This window comes from Schistocerca cancellata, chromosome 10 (assembly GCF_023864275.1).
Source record: "Schistocerca cancellata isolate TAMUIC-IGC-003103 chromosome 10, iqSchCanc2.1, whole genome shotgun sequence".
Classification (NCBI taxonomy): domain Eukaryota; kingdom Metazoa; phylum Arthropoda; class Insecta; order Orthoptera; family Acrididae; genus Schistocerca; species Schistocerca cancellata.
In genome coordinates, this window is record NC_064635.1 from 174,712,041 (window position 1) to 174,734,595 (window position 22,555).

General features: G+C 43.5%; 1 protein-coding gene across 1 annotated transcript in view; it reads right to left on the reverse strand.

The window, feature by feature from the left end:
* Positions 1 to 22,188, reverse strand: part of LOC126106227 (organic solute transporter subunit alpha-like) — a 55,647-nt gene extending 33,459 nt beyond the window's left edge. The window contains exons 1-2 of the mRNA XM_049912455.1: positions 21,872 to 22,188; positions 1,027 to 1,123 (exon numbers count right to left, since the gene is read on the reverse strand). Of these exons, the coding sequence (XP_049768412.1) occupies positions 1,027 to 1,123; positions 21,872 to 22,188 (414 nt within the window). The remainder of the gene's footprint in view (positions 1 to 1,026; positions 1,124 to 21,871) is intronic.
* Between the last annotated feature and the right edge of the window lie 367 nt (positions 22,189 to 22,555).

The following is a 22,555-nucleotide window of genomic DNA, read 5'->3' on the forward strand; positions in this document are numbered from 1 at the left end:
CGCTTTTTCCAGTCGCTGGGGACTTTACGTTGCGCAAGAGATTCATGACAAGTGCAAGCTAAGTAAGGAGCCAATGCAGCAGAGTACTCTCTGTAAAACCGAATTGGAATCCCATCAGGACCTGGCGATTTATTTATTTTCAACCCATTCAGCTGCTTCACAACCCCAGGGATGTCTATCACTATGTCCTCCATACGGGAATCTGTACGAGACTCAAACGGCGGTATGTTTGTACGATTCTCCTGCGTGAAAGATTTCTCAAATGCTAAATTTAAAACTTCAGCTTTCATTTTCCTGTCTTCCGTTGCCAGGCCAGACGGATCAGTGAGTGACTGGATGGAAGCCTTCGACCCGCTTACTGATTTTACGATTCCCTTGCTGAGCCCAATCTCACCACTTCCATGAATGATGATGAAAAGATGAGGAAAACACAAACACCCAGCCATCTCGAGGCAGGTGAAAATCTCTGACCCCGGCAGGAATCGAAACCGGGACTGATTTGTCATAGAAAGGGGTTACTTCCTGAAACATCTCCTATTGTAGAATGAGATTTTCACTCTGCAGCGGAATGTGCGCTGATATGAAACTTGCTGGCAGATTAAAATTGTGTGCCGGACCGAGACTCGAACTTGCAACCTTTGCCTTTCGTGGGCAAGTGCTCTACCAAGCCTGACTCACGACCCGGCCTCAAAGCTTCAATTCTGCCAGTACCTCGTCTCCTACCTCCCAAACTTCTCAGAAGCTCTTCTGCAAAACGTGCTGAACTAGCACTCCTGGAAGAAAGGATATTCCGGAGACATGGTTTAGCCACAGCTTGGGGGATGTTTCCAGCATGAGAAGCTGTGACGAGGAGTCATGAGTCGTGCTTGGTAGAGCGCTTGCCCCGAGTTCGAGTCTCGGTCCGGCACACAGTTTTAATCTTCCAGGAAGTTTCATCCTCTATTGTAGGCCCACTTTAAGACTTGATTTGCGAACTTCTTATGTCTGACACACTAATGGTGATTTAACATGTTTCAGAAGACTCACCGCTCGTTCGAAGAGGATGATGAATGTCGCCAGGTAGATCATCCACTGCACCACCGGCAGTTGCAGGACCAGCAAACGCACGCGCTTAACGCTGCCCCTGAAAGGAGAAAGAAGTGTGTTTGTTCTCATAAAGTTTCCTTGGACTGCTTGGTTGCAAGTGGAAAACTGTTTTTTGTAACACAGTGAAAGAAGTAAGGTAGCCTCCAACTTGAACCACATGGGTGGCTTGCTGAATTCGTATGTAGACGTAGTTGTATAGTCAATGATGCAGAACTAAATTTTATTGCTTGCTTGTGGAGTAAAAACAAATATCTCTCTTATCCTAAAAGGTAAGAGGAAAGTCGTGAGACATTATTGAACGGAAATTTTCTAACGATGTCTTCAGTACACTGGATTTAAGAGCTTCTATAGACCAACTAGCATTAGCATCTATTCTCCTGAAGGACTAATACGATACGAAAATCATTTGGATCTCAAGCCAAGTGGGATTATGTTAATGGCTAAGTTTATGGTCCTCAAATGCTGGCCGGTATGGTTGAGCGGTTCTAGGCGCTTCAGCCTGGAACAGCTCGACCGCTACGGTCGCAGGTTCGAATCCTGCCTCGGGCATGGATGTGGGTGATGTCCTAAGGTTGGTTAGGTTTAAGTAGTTCTAAGTTCTAGGGGACTGATGACCTCAGATGTTAAGTCCTATAGTGCTCAGAGCCATTTGAACCACATGGTAATCAAATGTCAACAACGCTGCAAGAATTAAAGGAACGTATCACTGCTGCTCTGATGGACATTGACGGAAACATGACACTGAACATATGGACGGAAATGCATTACCATTTGGATTTGTGCCGGATGACCAAGGGTTCAAATATTGAACGTTTGTAGAATGCGTAGAAACTCAGCGAGTGTTCCTACCTTTTCATGTATCACCTCTCTTTGCACATTGTACACATGTAAAGAAACGCCGTTTATATATACAGGGTGTTCCGAAACTATTTGTCCAAATTAGTAAAAGAGGTGGAGACCAGCAAAACCAATATACAGGATGATCAAAAAGTCAGTATAAATTTGAAAACTGAATAAGTCACGGAATAATGTAGATAGAGAGGTACAAATTGACACACATGCTAGGAATGATATGGGGTTTTATTAGGAAAAAACAAAGTTCACAAAATGTCCGACAGATGGGAATGCGTCATTCTGGTTTTGTAACTGCTACCGTGATGGGTGAGAGCTAAGCCGATATGTTACAGAATCGCATCATCCCCAGCCTGGATGATAAACACCTGCTGGAACGTTGGAACGTACGATGTTTACGCAGGATGGCGCTCCACCCCATATTGCTAGACGCGTGAAAGGTCACTTGCGCGCGTCGTTGTGCTCTGCCGCCACTTTCGTCATGCTTGGCCTCCCAGGCCCTCAGACCTCGGTCCGTGCGATTATTGGCTTTGGGGTTACCTGAAATCGCAAGTATATGGTGATCGACCGACATCTCTAGGGATGCTGAAAGACAACATCCGACGCCAATGCCTCACCATAACTGCGGACATGCTTTACAATGCTATTCACAACATTATTCCTCGACGACGGCTATTGTTGAGGAATGATGTTGGACATATTGAGCATTTCCTGCAAAGAACATCATCTTTGCTTTGTCTTACTTTGTTATGCTAATTATTGCTATTCTGATCAGATGAAGCGCCATCTGTCAGACATTTTTTGAACTTTTTTTGTTCTAATAAAACCCCATGTCGTTCCAAGCATGTGTGTCAATTTGTACCTCTCTATCTACATTATTCCGTGATTTCTTCAGTTTTCAAATTTATACCGACTTGGTCTGCCAGGAAGTTTCAAGTTATATCTTGGTTCTTTTTGGAATGTGAAGTTACCTCTCAAGGATAGGATTCACTAATGAAATTATTATACAGAGTTTAAGACGGTTGTTTACTTGGCAGAATGGCTGAGAGGCGTGCCTACTCAACTTCAGTAATTATCCTTTAGAATGTTGCTAGGTATGGTCGAGGCTGTTGCATGTGAAATGCACTGAAGTGTACTGTTGTGGAGGAAATATGGGGCTCGCGATAGCTGTAGCACACAATACCGTAAGCTGCGATGACTGCTGTCTGCGCCGCTCGCTGCTGACAAATAAGATAACTCTCGTTCTATCTGGATCGACCTTCGCCATTCAAACTCTCCCTACGCCTTGAGGAGTCAAGGATTCCTATTTTCCCCTAGTCTAACTATTGGCGTGGTACACAGGTCAGATAACCAGTCCACCACAATGCCACTCAAAAATTCGCTCACAGGCGTTTAACTATAACTCTGTCCATTCACACTGCACAATGAGTGTGTCGGCGAACACAGTGAACGATGCTTAATCGCAAGGACTCAATATAGAGTCGCTCTTCGATCCGCTCTCGACAGAGGTGCTCTCCCAGTGAAGTACTGAGGAGAGACTTGTTCCTCGCTCCAAGAGCGACAACGGAACGGCGCCTCTCCACGCCAGATGTGAAGGGGTATATCTTTCGGCCCCTTCCATTACTCCTTCAGCTCAAGGCATCAGAAATATCGTCTGCCAATCAGCATTGCTCCTCTAAAATGGGAGAATGACGTTTCGTTTAAGGCGACCAATCTGGAGAGCTGTAGCACTGGCATTTGGCGTTTGCTGTCTCCCTGTGAAAATCTCTGAAACTGTGTGCTATGTGTAAAGAATGCGTAGGCTGGCCGTTCCCACACAATGTAGCGGAATTTGCCTTTAAGCCGAACACGCGGTCGTTCCCCCTTTTCACTCAGGCCCAAGCTGTCTGTCCGCTCCACGGGCGGTCACCGGCCGACATGGGCTGGGTCGTCCTCTGAAGGGCCTGGCGTCCCGTTGTGCGGTTTCTCTCCCAAACTAAAAGCTCCTGTGACCATCGTGTCTTGAATGTGTGTTTGTACGCCAGCCTCGAGTATTTCAACCACGGTGCACTTACTTGTTATTTGCATATCGTTTACATGAAATCATACAACATTGACTTTATCTTATCGAGTTTGGGTTCGAATGAAGCGGAATATGATTGTGAGGGCGGAATATGTAAGCAATGAAGGTCAGGAGACCACGACGACTTACAAATTGTTTATTTAATTTGCGTGTGTACGAAATTGAACTGGAATGTCAAATAACTCGACAACGTGTATTGTACGTAGTTGGTGACAGCGTCATTACGCGCATACATTCAGCAGGAAACGACGTTTCGTTAAGAAGAATATTTGTTTTGCGATGTACAGGGGTCGCCAAAGTATTTTTAATAAAGCCTTTAGTTCAACGAATGTATTCCGTATGATATAACTTAGAGCAATGTAGGGAGAGACGTTTTCCGACAGCATGTATTTTACCTCTAAGAAGCACACAGCATTTGTCTGTTCCATCTCACATAAATCTAGGGGGATATACAAATATGAAATAGTTGTCCTCTATGTCTTATTTCCTTGTTCAACATTCGTAGGTGAACCAGCAACTAAGTTGGTTCAATCCTCTCAGTGCAGACCTACACTACGGTGCACGACTACGCAGCCTGCTCCGAGACGCCTGCATGGCAATGTTTCAATCGCAAATGCTTTTTCCACCCACCGTGCTCTCAAATTCTAGGGCATTTCTCGAATTTTTGCACTACAGGTTTCATAATCAACATTAACAAACGCTATATCGCTGTAATTCTCTTGTCAGGAGCTATCAAATTCAGTCATAAAAAGTATACAGTTCATTTAAAAAAAACGTACTTACGAGGGCTATTCGGAAACTAAGGAACGATAGCTCGCGAAATGGAAACCACAGTGAAAATCAAAACTGTTCTATTTGCAACGGTTAGCTACAAGTTCCAGCTACTTCTCTACACAGTCGCCGCTCAGACATCTGTCGTAGCGTTGTACCAACTTTTCAATTCCCTCGTTATAGAAGACAGCCGCCAGTGCCTTTCGACAATTTTCTTCTGTCTTCATAGCCAGCGGTTCATTTCAGCAGAGATGAACCTCAGTGGTAGCCAATAACGGGCTGTAATGTGGCTGATCATTTTCCATCGAAAATTGGGAAGTTCATTGCCCCTGCAGAGTGCGGCCGAGAATTGTCGTGTAGAACGGATGGCATGACAGTTATGTGGACTGCATAGCTTCAGGTGAAATCTTTCGCCATCTTTACGTTCTCACCGTGAGCTCAGAACTGAAAAGACCGACACAGGGCCCAACGCATCTGTGCGAAGCTTCATCAGATTTTCACTGTATTTTCCATTTCGAGACCGATCGTTCCTAACTTTCCGAATAACCCTCGTACTTCAGTATCTCCGTTGATACACGCGCTAACAAGATCAACCAGACAAGAAAACACGTGCCCCGCGACGCTGTAACATTTGTCGAAAACTGCTTTTCAATATGTGTAACTGTTCACGAAATAAAAGAGCTGTTACGTCTTACGTGACTCACCCTGTATATCAGAAATAGGTCTTAAAATCCTGTAAGAATGAGGTAATAAGAGAAACGACGCAGACATTACAGCATTACGGAACGAATACAAAAAATACAGTTAGGATGATTATGGCATGTCAAAAGGATTGAAGAAGGTTGAAAGGTGGCTACACTGAGTCACAGTGCCAGAGATTGCGCCAAAGATTATTCTCCCGCCGCCTCCACTGGCGCAATACTTGTTGAGAGGATGTCGACAGCAGTACTAGTTCAGAGGACGTCGAGTGCAGTTGTTGTTCTGTTGGGCGAGAGAGTAGATGCTTATCGGTTGGTGTAATGTATAGATGGAAGATGTTGCAATGATCACAATGTATTTTTCGTCAAAAAAATGTCACATTTCTTTAATGGCAATGCCTCTTGGTCACAGGTTCAGTCAACAAAGCATCTGGCTCGTGTTCATGTATTAGACTTGTAATTCTGGTTTCTATGTGCAATTATAGTATTTCTGGTTTTTCAATTAGTTCATTGTAAATGGTGTTTAAAATATCTTGTCGTATTGAGGAAGAACCGAGCCAGACAATGTACGTTGAGTCACACTACCACACACAGAACAGTTACACTTGTGCTTTGTTGTTTCGTAGCTTTTATAGTTGCAGGGGACTTAATTAATCAATTGCGTTAACGGAAAATTCTTGTCTTTCTTTATTGTTATTTTATGCAGTCAGATTGCGTACTAATACTACTCAGGGCCAACCGGTTACGAGACTTCGTAACCGGACACACAGCTACTCAAATTATTGATTTTTAATTAAGCCCCCATGCAAGGTACACGGCCAGAGAAAGAACGTTCGTGGCAGTCTCCTGGGAGGAGAAGAAGAGAAATACCACGAAAACGGTTGCTACGTTACAGCCAAGAAGCGATAGACAGAAGAGGAATACAAGAGGATGTGGCAGAAGGGCGAGATGGAAGTGTTTGACGACAGAGAGTCGGGATGCGGCAACAGCCGCAGCAGCTCCGCGACGACGTGTCTATTCCCACTAGGGCCAGTCACTGCAACACAGTAACCAAGCCTGAAATACTTTATGCAGGCGAGACACTAACACTCCAACGAAAAGCGACATGCAAAGCATACTTAATGAACAAAGCAAATTCTCTGCCTATAGCCCACAGAAAAGAGTTACAGATTACACTCCAGGAAAACCAAAGAGAAGATGTCAAACCTAAAAACAGATAGGGACTCAGTGAAAATTCGGTCACAGATGGAAATTATATACACTACTGGCCATTAAAATTTCTACACCAAGATGAAATGCAGATGATAGACGCGTATTCATTGGACAAATGTACACTCCTGGAAATGGAAAAAAGAACACATTGACGCCGGTGTGTCAGACCCACCATACTTGCTCCGGACACTGCGAGAGGGCTGTACAAGCAATGATCACACGCACGGCACAGAGGACACACCAGGAACCGCGGTGTTGGCCGTCGAATGGCGCTAGCTGCGCAGCATTTGTGCACCGCCGCCGTCAGTGTCAGCCAGTTTGCCGTGGCATACGGAGCTCCATCGCAGTCTTTAACACTGGTAGCATGCCGCGACAGCGTGGACGTGAACCGTATGTGCAGTTGACGGACTTTGAGCGAGGGCGTATAGCGGGCATGCGGGAGGCCGGGTGGACGTACCGCCGAATTGCTCAACACGTGGGGCGTGAGGTCTCCACAGTACATCGATGTTGTCGCCAGTGGTCGGCGGAAGGTGCACGTGCCCGTCGACCTGGGACCGGACCGCAGCGACGCACGGATGCACGCCAAGACCGTAGGATCCTACGCAGTGCCGTAGGGGACCGCACCGCCACTTCCCAGCAAATTAGGGACACTGTTGCTCCTGGGGTATCGGCGAGGACCATTCGCAACCGTCTCCATGAAGCTGGGCTACGGTCCCGCACACCGTTAGGCCGTCTTCCGCTCACGCCCCAACATCGTGCAGCCCGCCTCCAGTGGTGTCGCGACAGGCGTGAATGGAGGGACGAATGGAGACGTGTCGTCTTCAGCGATGAGAGTCGCTTCTGCCTTGGTGCCAATGATGGTCGTATGCGTGTTTGGCGCCGTGCAGGTGAGCGCCACAATCAGGACTGCATACGACCGAGGCACACAGGGCCAACACCGGGCATCATGGGGTGGGGAGCGATCTCCTACACTGGCCGTACACCACTGGTGATCGTCGAGGGGACACTGAATAGTGCACGGTACATCCAAACCGTCATCGAACCCATCGTTCTACCATTCCTAGACCGGCAAGGGAACTTGCTGTTCCAACAGGACAATGCACGTCCGCATGTATCCCGTGCCACCCAACGTGCTCTAGAAGGTGTAAGTCAACTACCCTGGCCAGCAAGATCTCCGGATCTGAACCCCATTGAGCATGTTTGGGACTGGATGAAGCGTCGTCTCACGCGGTCTGCACGTCCAGCACGAACGCTGGTCCAACTGAGGCGCCAGGTGGAAATGGCATGGCAAGCCGTTCCACAGGACTACATCCAGCATCTCTACGATCGTCTCCATGGGAGAATAGCAGCCTGCATTGCTGCGAAAGGTGGATATACACTGTACTAGTGCCGACATTGTGCATGCTCTGTTGCCTGTGTCTATGTGCCTGTGGTTCTGTCAGTGTGATCATGTGATGTATCTGACCCCAGGAATGTGTCAATAAAGTTTCCCCTTCCTGGGACAATGAATTCACGGTGTTCTTATTTCAATTTCCAGGAGTGTATTATACTAGAACTGACATGTGATTACATTTTCACGCAATTTGGATGCATAGATCCTGAGAAATCAGTACCCAGAACAAGCACCTCTGGCCGTAATAACGGCCTTGATACGCCTGGGCATTGAGTCAAACAGAGCTTGGATGGCATGTACAGGTACAGCTGCCCATGCAGCTTAACACGATACCACAGTTCATCAAGAATAGTGACTGGCGTATTGTCACGTGCCAGTTACTCGGCCACCATTGACCAGACGTTTTCCGTTGGTGAGAGATCTGGTGAATGTGTTGGGCAGGGCAGCAGTCGAACGTTTTCCGTATCCAGAAAGGCCCGTACAGGACCTGAAACATGCGGTCGTGCATTATCCTGCTGAAATGTAGGGATTCGCAGGGATCGAATGAAGCTTAGAGCCACGGGTCGTAACACATCTGAAATGTAACGTCCACTGTTCGTAGTGCCGTCAATGCGACAAGAGGTGACCGAGACGTGTAACCAATGGCACCCCATACCATCACGCCGGGTGATACACCAGTATGGCGATGACGAATACACGTTTCCAATGTGCGTTCACCGCGATGTCGCCAAACACGGATGCGACCATCATGATGCTGTAAACAGACCCTGGATTCATCCGAAAAAATGACGTTTTGCCATTCGTGCACCCAGGTTCCTCGTAGAGTACACCATCGCAGGCGCTCCTGTCTGTGATGCAGTGTCAAGGGTAGCCGCAGCCATGGTCTCCGAGCTGATAGTCCATGCTGCTGCAAACGTCGTCGAACTGTTCGTGCAGATGGTTGTTGTCTTGCAAATGTCCCCATCTCTTGACTCAGGGATCGAGACGTGGCTGCACGATCCGTTACAGCCATGCGGATAAGATACCTGTCATCTTGACTGCTAGTGATACGAGGCCGCTGGGATCCAGCACGGCGTTCTTTATTACCCTCCTGAATCCACCGATTCCATATTCTGCTAACAGTCATTGGACCTCGACCAACACGAGCAGCAATGTCGCGATACGATAAACCGCAATCGCGATAGGCTACAATCCGACCTTTATCAAAGTGGGAAACGTGATGGCACGCATTTCTCCTACTTACACGAGGCGTCACAACAACGTTTCACCAGGCAACGCCGATCAACTGCTGTTTGTGTATGAGAAATCGGTTGTAAACTTTCCTCATATCAGCACGTTGTAGGTGTCGCCACCGGCGCCAATCTTGTGTGAATGCTCTGAAAAGCTGATCATTTGCATATCACAGCATCGTCTTCCTGTCGGTCAAATTTCGCGTCTGTAGCACGTCTCCATCGTGGTGTAGCAATTTTGATGGCCAGTAGTGTACGAGAGTAGTTCTATAAGTAATGCAAAACATTATTTTTCCCTGGCCAATTTCGGTTCAAAAAGTGCACAATTTGTTGTGGCATATCGTGGATTATTTCCGCTGCACTCAGTATGGTTTCATAAAGTTGCGATAGGTGGCAGGGGTATAAGTAACCTTCAATTGGGCGCTAATGACCATAGAAGTTTTGCGCCCTAAAACCACAAACCAGTAACCTTCAAAATGGCGTCTCTAACGTAGTTGCGTTCCAAGTGCAGAGCTGTTATTTAGTTTGTTTTGGCAGAAATCCGGAGCATCACAAACATTCTTAGGCGCTTTCATAATGTCTATGGAGACCGGGCAGACATCAAAAGCACAGTGAGTTTTTGTGCGAGCCGCCTGCCACCGTCGCAACAAGGTGCTGCAAACTTGTCAGTCTCCCACACAGCAGCTGGCCACACACAGATGTCACTCCTGCAATGTTGCAACGTTCGGACACTCTCGTTCGAGGCGATCGATGGATTACAAACCACTCACCACTCAACATGGACTTCTGTGTTGGCAGTGCTGAAACACTCGACCAGGGGTGCTCAAAGCTGTGTGGTCCGCTGCTCGCGGTAGGCGTTGCTGCCACTGCATCAAAGGGTCCTGTGTTCGATTCCCGGCCGGGTTGGGGATTTTCTGTGCCCGGGGACTCGGTGTTTGTGTCGTCCTCATCATTTCATCAACATTCATGAAAGTAGCGAGAGTGGACTGAGTAAAATCTGGGAATTTGTACGGGCGCTGATAAACGTGCTGTTGAGCACCCCACAAACCAAACTTCATCATCAAAGGTGAGTGCCCACTTTGTCCCTCGCCACCTAACAGAATACAATACAGAGGAACAGAGGACCATCTGTGCACAATTGCTTGTGTGTTATGAGGCTGATCGTGACAATTTTTTGTCGTACTGTAGGGAAGCAGCCTACTCACGCTGTAGTAAATTCACATCAGTTTCCATTGTGTGCCAGCCAGTCTGCTGTAACTAGCTCTGACGTCATAAATGTTGCGCAATACCTTAAAAATCAAGCAAATGACTTAAAACTTTTCTAGCATGTGAAGAATAATACTAAATTAATGTGTGTTAAATATCAGTTCGATAACTTCAGCCATTTTTGAAATTTGGACGTTTTTCTGAAAAAAATCATTGGCGCAACAGAAAAGAGCTAGAGACTTCAAAATTTATATTTAGATTCATCTTTCATAATGATTTAATAAAAACAGTACTTTGGATTTCACAGATTAAGACTTTAGTGGAAATTCATGATTTTCTGGTTTTCGTCTCAAAACTGAAGGAAGCAAGATAGATTAAGTAGGCTAATAAATAAGGCTAGGATGTTTAGATTTAAATAGGTTGGAGGTCCGCTATGACTATGAAGATGTGAAAAGTTTCTTTTAATACCTATAAAATTATAGCGATAGCGGATCTCAAAAGGGCCAGTTCAGAGCTCATCTGCTGGGTGCAGCGTAATTTAATTAATTCTCTCGCCCAAAATATTTAACTTAGCCACGTCAAAATTTTATTATCAATACCTACCTGCGTGCTAAATGCACGTTTAAATTAAGAGCTTCATCGGCCATCAGCAAAAGAAGCTATAAATTATTATGTAACTTGAAGTGGTGCGTTACTAGCCCAGCGGCTAGTCGGGAGAGCCGATTTGAACAGGCGTTCTCTTAGCCGTCCGCACCGCGGCTATATATATATAAGAGAGCTGCGCGAGGAAGGAAGGCCCCAGTTCTCTCCAGACGCTGAATAGCACGTCAGCTGTGTCGGGAGCCGCTTCACTCGGAAGCACTGCTACAAACAGCCTCGGGTGCCGTATTAAGTTACTAGAGATACGCGGAACCGTGAAAGCATTTCAAGTGAAGGATTAATTCTGGGATGATTTGCATTATCTAGCTTCAGTTTGCTTATTGTCGTATTTTCACGTGCCGTCGCGGGACAGACATTCTACCAATTATTTAGCGTGGCGTTTGATGAAATATTCTCATCAAATTTTGGCGAGCATTCTTTTAACATTTAATTCGGACATTTATAGTTGCATCAGCGCATTAGACTCTGAACTGCTCTGTTAGGTAGGTTGTAGGGATACTTGTGTTTGTTATCAGTGAATTTCAGAATATACTCAACTATTTTGGAAAATCGTTTTTGATTAGAAATCCCGAACAATCTCCTAATTCCTCAGAGCTATAAGCTGCAGCTATAATGGTATTTTCAGATAAAGTGGGCACTAGGAACTCTCATTTCAGGCTCCACGTTTTGTTAAATCACTTTCTGGGTGCTAAAAAGTAAATAGAGAGCCAGTGTTGAGAACGGCGAAAGACAGCATTAACAACATTCAAACATTTTGTAATTGCAAGCATTTATACAGCAAATTAAATATTACCGATAGTAAACCTCGCCGCCCCACATATGGTGCATCAGCCAGGAAATCAACTAAGTGAAAGTGATTTTTAACTATTCGGATTCGCGAGTGGAATGCGACACGCAGCTGAGTAATAGAACAGTGAAAGTGTTACGTGGGCATGTGGACAACGCAGTTGGATTAACAACGCATCTGGATTGACGGAGCTGGCACTGAGTCTAGCGGTGCTGCCGGCATCGCGAGAAGCCAGTTTCGCCATACCGCAGTCGTCCGCCGCAGCAGCCGGAGCCGCGCCTGCAGTTGCGGGCCACGCAAACACACCACAGCCGTCGGAGTGCCGTCTGCAGTTCAACGTGCCACGTCGCATCAGTAATCCTGGTACGCCGCACCGACAACGTCTTGCAGAAGGAACTAAGTTAAGTGAAAAACTGTTAATAATTTTACTAACCTGCACTAAAAGACTGTCTGCGATGGAACCGCCAAAAGAAACTGAGGTTAAACTTAAATCAGAACCTATGTCTGTTGAAGGAACTGTAAATCCAGACAACTGTTCAAGTGTAAATATGCATGAAAGTAGTAATGTTAAAGTGAAATATGAAGTATTGTCTCCTGACAGTAGTGTGCGAAGGGGCAATGATTCAATAATAGAGACCCCGGTAGTAAAGCAGAAAGTAGAAATTGTAAATTTATTGGATGATAGTTTCTCTGATGAATTAAAAATGAAACAGTCATCAGAGATGGTAGAGTTTAAGAAGGAGAAGTTAGATAGGACTAATCAATCAGAAGTTTCATTTAATTTTGATGATTCTGGTGTTGGAGCTAGTTTTTCGTCACCTGAGTGTGATAAAAAGCCAGCTAGTGAGCAACCCAAAGATGCTGGGGCTATTGATTTAAATGTTATATTACAAGCAATAGCTGCCAGTAATGCACAAATGACAGCTGAGTTAAAGTCTGAAATAAGTGTACAGGTCAAAAACAGTAATGCAAAAATAGCTGCCAGTAATGCTGAATTAAAATCTGATATAATTGAGGTAAATAACAGGATTGTGGCCAGTCAAACTAATTTTAATAAACGATTGGAGGTAATGGACGATACCTTCAAGGCTGGTTGCAATAAGTTGAAAGAGGATCTAGACAGTTTGAATTATAAAATTGACTACAACCATGAGGATATTAAGAAAAAGGTTGCTCAACAGTTTTCTGAAATGTATAAAACAGTTAAATCCGAAGTTGCTGAGGTTCGCAAAGACTTCCAAAGGGAAGATGCGAAGCTGGAGCACAAGTTAACAGAAAAGATCGAGGCGGAATCTGAACTGTGCTCAGATAGATTTAAAGATGTTAATATTAAAGTAAACATATGTCAAGCAGACGTAGATGCAATTAAAACTGATACTACTCATATTGTACAAAGAGTAGATAATGTTGAAATGAAAGTAGAAAATATCAGTACTAACATTGCTAACATTGAGAGTAAAGTAGCTTCAGTAACTTCTGGTAATGGTAGTATACAACAAGTTGTAGCTGCAAACGCCGCTTTTATCGGGTGTCGGCAGTTCTTGCGGTTTGATCCAGATAAAAATATCCACCCCTAGATTTCTGGAACGATTTTGAAGATGTGATTCCACCAACTTGGTCTGAACGAGAGAAAATCTCATTTATTAAAAGCCATTTAGCAGGTGACGCCATGCGTTGGTCAGCTGATGTTATGTTGAAGTGTAAAACATTAGCGGAGTTTAAAACAGCTTTCATTAATGAATATTGGTCTAGCAATAAGCAAAATGAAGTGTTGAGAGAATTTTGGAGTGGAAAACGCTTCAATGCAGGCAAGGAATCAATTAAAGAGTTTGCTAGGTCATGGATTTCACGTTTGTCACATTTGGCGGAAAAGCTAAAACCAGAAATGATTATACTAGGTCTTGAAGCCAAACTGCCATGGTATTGGCAAACTAGAATTATATCTGCCCCTAGAGACAATCTGGATCGTTTCATTGAGTATCTGGAACGTGTAGAACGTGTTGCTGCCAATGAGGAGCAAGCACGTAATAACATAAATGCCAATAACAATAATAGTAATTTTAGGAATGAGCAAAATGGCAATGTAAACATCAGAACAGTAGGTATTCGCCATCCTAAGAGAGGTAGGAATTGGGGAAATAATTATCAGAACCAACAATGGCGTCCAAGGGATAATAATTTTGTTCCAAACAGAAATATGCATGTAAACAACAGTACGGAAAGTAATGCTGTGCCAGTCAACTATAATGAAACTAAAGGAAACAGCAGTAGCCCGAGGCAGGAAAACTAGTTCCCGTCTATGAGGACACTGGCGCTCACCAGGCGGTTACTTTTCCTAAGCCAGTAGTTAAGGGAATTGATAAGACAGATCAGAATACTCAAACTGAACATGTGGATGAAGAGTCGGTAACATCTAAGGATACAACAGAAATATTAGATCACTCACAGTATTTGATAGATACCGTGTTAGAAACGCTTTCTAAGTGGGAAGAGAAAGAGAAGGCGCAGCAGTGTAACAATAGGGAGGAGCTACAAAATACTGAATTGACAGGTGAAGAAGCAGAAGAAATTCATGCTTATATTTACGATGAAGATGATGTGCTCTTATCTAAAGTGCCTGTGCAGGATGTTAATAATGTACTAATAAATTTAGGACAGGAGATAAGTGAGAATGTAGAGGGTAGGCTGTTGAGGGTCGATGAACCCAGTAGCTGTGACCAGTTGTCACTTGAGAAGGAAACCGACGATAATGGTGAAAGTGGTTTAGCTGTAACTAGTGTTATGCCCGGTCTGGAGACGCAGAATCGCTCAGACTGCAGTAATTTGGGTTATGTTCAGCAAACTAAATGTAATGAAGTCGTGCGGTGTTTCGATTTAAAATTAATAGACCGACTGGAAAAGGCAGCTGAAAATGTAATTCAGGAAACCCCTACACACTGTGACCTAAATGTAATGAAGACAGATGTCAATCACTTTAGTTGGAGACAAATCCAAAAGGAACTACTAGATGAATTTGAGAAACCACCTTTACAACCTAGAATAAGCCACCCTATAATAATAGTGAATATGTTGGGTATCAATGTACGTTGTCTCTTAGACAGTGGAAGTGAGGTGAGTGCAATATCTCAGTCCTTCTTTGATGCATTACCTGGTAAAGACAAGCTTACAGTAATGAGGGTATCAGGACTAAGAATAATTGGTGCTACTGGCAAGGTATCAAAAACGGTAAAGCAAGAAGCTTTGCTGCCCTTTAACATTAATGGTAATTTAGTTGATCATCCATGTTTAATTGTAAACAATCTCAGTATTGAGGTTTTAATTGGCATAGATTTCTTGTCAAAATATCAGAGTGTTGTTGACTTTGAAAGAAGCCAGTTAAAAGTGGTCTTACCAATAACCGGAGTAATTATAGTACCTTTTAGTGATAAACATGTAGTAACTGATGATGAAACTTGGGAGCTGCCTATACGAGTTCTGAAAAATAGGAGATATTGGGACGAAGGTGTTAATCTTAGTAACAGTAAGCTGAACACAGAAGAAGAAGAATCAATTATTTTAGACAAAATAGAACCTAAATTGCAGGAAATCGATAAGATTTCAGACAATCAAAAGGAAGAACTGAGACAGGTTCTAAAAAGGCATCATAAGGTATTTTCAGATCGACCTGGCATAGTCAAAGGTTATGAATGAATGCTGTAGGGAGGAGGTTGTTCTGTAACCTCTACACAGTGTGGCAGCTGTGCAGTCCCAGCTGTGTGAGATCTTCTTTCCCTTTCAGGTCTCACTCATTCTTCCTCTTTCCTGTCCTCAAAATTTTCGACCTTTTCTTTCCAAATACTAAAATCTTCCGTTATGACTATCAAGTCAGCATTCAGCCAATGAATGCTGTAGGGAGGAGGTTGTTCTGTAACCTCTACACAGTGTGGCAGCTGTGCAGTCCCAGCTGTGTGAGATCTTCTTTCCCTTTCAGGTCTCACTCATTCTTCATCTTTCCTATCCACAAAAAAAAAAAAAAAAAAAAAAAAAAAAATTTCGACCTCTTCTTTCCAGACATGAAATTTTTCTGTCATGGCTATCAAGCCATGAGTTATGTAACCATTCTATCTACCGATTAGTGAAGAAAAATACCTAATGTGACAAACCTAATAGTGACAAACAATAGAGAAGTATGACGTAATTAAGATACAAATGTATTTGAGTAACAAGTGTGTATAGTACCCTGGTAATATGGTAAGTACAAAGTGTTGTTTTATTGGAAATGGTCCACCAACAGTAATTTAAAAAGATATATGAATTCATATACAAGCAGGATCTGAAGTGGTAGTGAAACCTAGTGTATGCATTAGAGCTAACTAAGAAATAGTAAAAGAGATTGCTTAGTGTTAGGAAAAATATGCAGATAAGTTGTAAGATTAAACTCACCTAGTGTAGCAAGGAAAGGCAGTGTAATAGAATTAGGCAGTGTTTGTGGTTGAGACGTGAAGGACACGTCCCTGAAGTATTTATAAGGTTGGAGCTGGCCATTATTTTAGTGTAGTGTGTGACAGGATACACCTACACGTATTGAGGTTATGAGTTGGAGGCGTGAATGCGACCATAGGTACCCTTATGTTAGATGAGACAGAGCAGCTCATGGTGACCTATAGGTTTAAGGAATTTAGCATTACGCTCGTCCATAATTACTTGATGCACTTTAGTGGTAGGTCGAGAGAGACTACCTGAGGTTTCAGCGTCCGATCGAGTGAAAATGGATTGCCACGTGAGCAAACTAATCAGCTGCAATACACTATGAATATGAAATAAATGTGCTATCCTATGCTTTAAATATTAATAGAGTGAGTGTTAAATAAGTACATACACTAGCAAAATAAATAAGTAATATAATAGCAGACGTGAAACATTAATTTTAGCTCAGCATAAATACACTTCAAAGTAAGTAAGACCCTAATTGCAGATGTGGAACTAACACAACAGCAGAGGACCAATAAGTGGATTTTGTAGTCAACTAAACGTAGTGTGTTTTGAACACTCAGAACTGTACTATTACCAAAAGTTACTCACATGTACAAAGAAGCTGAGAAAACAACCACTAATCATACTCATACTATCTCTAAGAATAAGGTAATCAAAGATGAGTCAGTTAAGTGCTTAATATACAGATTTGTCAGGAATGTACCGAGCATTGGTTCAGTGTTCCGGCCCAGAAATAATAAATTGAAATTAAATAGGATTCATGATTGTATGCCTTGAGCATAGATTTTCTCTAGTACGTGACTAACGGCGTTTTGAGCCATTTGTTTACCGATTTTATGACAATTAAGTAACCGCGAGAGTAATATTGAAAAAGTTCTGTTAACTTTGTTCCAGCAAAATATTGAAGGATAAAATGTATATATACCCATTTCATTGTGACCCACCCTTAGATATTAAGTGAACAGAGTCTGAGGCACTCTTTTTGTTTGTTCTACAGGACAAACCAGATAATGGCAGCCTGGTAGCTGCGTGAAAGTGTGGAGTGACTTGGACACAACTCACAGTGACCCCTCCCCTTTCCCCCATGTAATTTAGAGAGAACGTGAAGGACGCACACCATAGCAACTTCCCCTCCTCTACCCTTGTGAATGGAAGTGTAGGACGCCAGCCAAAGCGGCTACAACCACGTGTGTAAAAATTATTTGTGAACTTTTCTTTCAGGTTTAGAAAAGACTGCTAAGAGATAATCATCTGTTTATGTATCATGTTATTTTCTTTGAATTTGTGTATGTAAAAATGTATTTAATGTATTTAATGGATCTAAGATTTTCATAATTTTCAAATTGTATGTGTTTATTTGTCTAAGGCAATATGTATGCCAAAATATTTCATTGACTTTGCTTAAAATTTTGAGTAATGACATTGTTCAAAAGGCAGTGAACATGCCCACAACTTAAATAATTAATGTAGGTAATCAGTTTTCTTTAATGTTTCTACATGTTTATATTTCAATTTTGATTTTTTTTATAGGGAGTTAAACTGTACTCTTGCTTCCCTTTTTGTAATTAAATTTTTTTTTCATTCATTAACATTCATAAACAAAAAAATTTAAGTAGAGGGTGATGTAGGGAAGCAGCCTACTCACGCCGTAGTAAATTCACATCAGTTTCCATTGTGTGCCAGCCAGTCTGCTGTAACTAGCTCTGACGTCATAAATGTTGCGCAATACCTTAAAAATCAAGCAAATGACTTAAAACTTTTCTAGCATGTGAAGAATAATACTAAATTAATGTGTGTTAAATATCAGTTCGATAACTTCAGCCATTTTTGAAATTTGGACGTTTTTCTGAAAAAAATCATTGGCGCAACAGAAAAGAGCTAGAGACTTCAAAATTTATATTTAGATTCATCTTTCATAATGATTTAATAAAAACAGTACTTTGGATTTCACAGATTAAGACTTTAGTGGAAATTCATGATTTTCTGGTTTTCGTCTCAAAACTGAAGGAAGCAAGATAGATTAAGTAGGCTAATAAATAAGGCTAGGATGTTTAGATTTAAATAGGTTGGAGGTCCGCTATGACTATGAAGATGTGAAAAGTTTCTTTTAATACCTATAAAATTATAGCGATAGCGGATCTCAAAAGGGCCAGTTCAGAGCTCATCTGCTGGGTGCAGCGTAATTTAATTAATTCTCTCGCCCAAAATATTTAACTTAGCCACGTCAAAATTTTATTATCAATACCTACCTGCGTGCTAAATGCACGTTTAAATTAAGAGCTTCATCGGCCATCAGCAAAAGAAGCTATAAATTATTATGTAACTTGAAGTGGTGCGTTACTAGCCCAGCGGCTAGTCAGGAGAGCCGATTTGAACAGGCGTTCTCTTAGCCGTCCGCACCGCGGCTATATATATATAAGAGAGCTGCGCGAGGAAGGAAGGCCCCAGTTCTCTCCAGACGCTGAATAGCACGTCAGCTGTGTCGGGAGCCGCTTCACTCGGAAGCACTGCTACAAACAGCCTCGGGTGCCGTATTAAGTTACTAGAGATACGCGGAACCGTGAAAGCATTTCAAGTGAAGGATTAATTCTGGGATGATTTGCATTATCTAGCTTCAGTTTGCTTATTGTCGTATTTTCACGTGCCGTCGCGGGACAGACATTCTACCAATTATTTAGCGTGGCGTTTGATGAAATATTCTCATCAAATTTTGGCGAGCATTCTTTTAACATTTAATTCGGACATTTATAGTTGCATCAGCGCATTAGACTCTGAACTGCTCTGTTAGGTAGGTTGTAGGGATACTTGTGTTTGTTATCAGTGAATTTCAGAATATACTCAACTATTTTGGAAAATCGTTTTTGATTAGAAATCCCGAACAATCTCCTAATTCCTCAGAGCTATAAGCTGCAGCTATAATGGTATTCTCAGATAAAGTGGGCACTAGGAACTCTCATGTCAGGCTCCACGTTTTGTTAAATCACTTTCTGGGTGCTAAAAAGTAAATAGAGAGCCAGTGTTGAGAACGGCGAAAGACAGCATTAACAACATTCAAACATTTTGTAATTGCAAGCATTTATACAGCAAATTAAATATTACCGATAGTAAACCTCGCCGCCCCACAGTACGTCCCTACAGGAGATGAAAATGGGTTCACGGCTCTGAACTGGAAACAAAACTGCAATCCATGGGATGGCCCCACGCTATCTATCCTCCAAATAAAATGTTCAAAGCTGCACTCTCAGCCGGTAGAATCACGATGACCGTCTTCGCCGGCCGGTGTGGTCGTGCGGTTCTAGGCGCTTCAGTCTGGAACCGCGTGACTGCTATGGTTGTAGGTTCGAATCCTGCCTCGGGCATGGATGTGTGTGATGTCGTTAGGTTAGTTAGGTTTAAGTAGTTCTAAGTTCTACGGGACTGATGACCACAGCTGTGAAGTCCCATAGTGCTCAGAGCTATTTGAACCATTTTTTTACCGTCTTCTGGGACTCTGAAGTGATTATTCTGTTTAAGTCCTCCCCCATGATGCAATGATCAACTCTGCAAAGTAATTCCAATCGTCAGGAAATTGATGGAACAACTTCAGCGAGTTTGTCGCCACAAAAATATAAAAGATTTATACTTTTTCCGTGATAACGCAAGAGCTCTTACAAGTCTGCACACCTGAGAGGAGCTCATAAAACTTCATCAGACTGTTCTTCATCATCCGCCATACAGCCCAGCTCTTGCTCCTTTCGACTTCCATCCATGGGCCTATTTGGCCTAATGAAAGATGCACACCGCAGGAAGCAGAATGTGGATGACAGGGAGGTTTTGATGCAGCAAGACACTGGCTCCAACGTCGACCAGTAGAGCTGTACCACGTGGGCACACAGTCCTTCCCAGTAAGGTACCGTAAGGGCGTCGCACTGAATGGAGATTTTGTTGGAAAGTGGAGTTTTGTGGCTAAAAGAGCGAGAATTACTATGCTACATTGAAATCCTGGATAAAACCAACCTGCTTTCAGAAAAGAAGATGTGGTGCACTAAACTGCGCGTCATTTACGACGGCGGCCGAGTTTAGGTTCGTTCTGCGCATCTGACGTCACAAAACACAGTCAGCCAATGAACAGAGAACGACGTTGCCAGAGCTCGACTGCAGTGCAGAGCACGGACGAGTGTCTTCAGTTTTACAAACGTTCAGTCATAAATAAAGTAATTGAACAAAAGCAATGGCTTGACAGCAGACTTTTCTTTTATGGAAAGTTTGAAAAAAGCATTCTTTCTACCAATTGCTTCATATTCTATTAATTAATTAAACCAAACAACTAATAAGCCTCCTAATTCAGGCGATAGCAAGAAAAGGTGTTTGTATCATTCTCACTAACCGCTTTTTCGCAATAAAGAACAGCGGTAATTGTTTATTTCCTATTGTACATCGTCGAAACGTGAGTAATTCATAGTCATACCAAGAGTGTTTGTCGGTATTTTGCGTGATATTTTAAAGTCCTTTGGGATCTGTATTGAATGATAAGCTGCGTTAGTGTAATGGTTAAAGTGCACGGCTGCTGAGCCGAAGGTTGCCGGCACGGTAGCTCAGCGTGTTCGGTGGTCAGAGGGTTAGCTGCCCTCCGTAATGAAAAAACTGAGTTAATGAATCAACGACGAAATGAAATGGGCGTCTTGCGACGTCCGCCCCGATCAGATGCAACGAACTAAAAATAAATAAATAAATAAATAAATAAAAGAGGTTCTGAGTTCAAACCTTGTTCGGTGCTTAATATTTTCTTTATTTAAAAAGAAATCGATGTATCTTACTTCATGAATTTTATTCGCTTGAATGTAATTTTTTGAAATTGCCAGTGGCAGCTAAAATCGATCATACAGAATGTATATGCTATGGACTTTTACCTCTGCAAGATCGTCAAAATTTCGTGCAATGGTTTACTACATCTAATGCTGCACAATAACTGCATCGAAACAAAATTAAGTCATTTATGGGGAGGGGGGGGGGGAAGCTATCAGTCAAAAAGACGTGTAAAAATCAAATTTTTGGGCCAAATAGTTTTTGTGAAATGATAAAGTGTGTCAAAGCAGTCGAAACACCATGACTCTGCAGAGGCGAGCAGTGCAGTGATGATAAAATCGCGCACAGCGCGGAATGTGGGGAGCACGTCTCTGTAGCAGCGAAAGGGTTAATGCGGCTGTGGTAGCTTTACTTCATAAACTGCGCGCTGACCCCTAAACGTAAGTTTGCGAACTATGCTATGGTGCCACTTCTCCTGGCACGTACAACTGGCAACGCAGCAATCTCCCGCGTCTAAGCGGGCATGCACGAACCGACAAGATAAAAGAATTGAACGATACCAAATGAACTCCACTCGTATGTCCCGATCTGTGTGTGTGTGTGTCTGAATATACCTGGGGGCTTGACGGACAGCACAGCTTTTGAGGACACACGTACCTGGTGACGGGCATGGGCTTGAGACAGCGGCCGCAGCAGGAGCAGCAGCAGCAGGGTCCAGTGACTGGCCGCAGGGTGGTGGCCACCAGCTGTGAAGACAGCTCCTGCTCCTTGCTGTCGAAGTGGCAGACGAGCAGCGAGAACAGCTGGTAGAAGCACACCACGAACATGGCCTGCATCACCAGCTGCACCATGGGGAAGGTGCGCGGCACCAGCACCGACACGTACGCCACGGACGCAGACACCTGTCCGACAGAGGGTTCCCACTGCACCCACGGTTCTGTAGGCCTGTCCAGCCAAACTACAGTACTGGCCATTAAAATTTGCTACACCACGGAGATGACGTGCTACAGACGCGAAATTTAACCGACAGGAAGAAGATGCTGTGGTACAGAGCATTCACACAAGATTGGCGCCGGTGGCGACACCTACAACGTGCTGACATGAGGAAAGTTTCCGACCGATTTCTCATACACAAACAGCAGTTGACCGGCGTTGCCTGGTGAAACGTTGTTGTCATGATGCCTCATGTAAGGAGGAGAAATGCGTACCATCACGTTTCCGACTTTGATAAAGGTCGGATTGTAGCCTATCGCGAATGCCGTTTATCGTATCGCGACATTGCTGCTCGCGTTGGTCGGGATCCAATGACTGTTCTGCTAATATCGAATTGGAGGGTTCAGG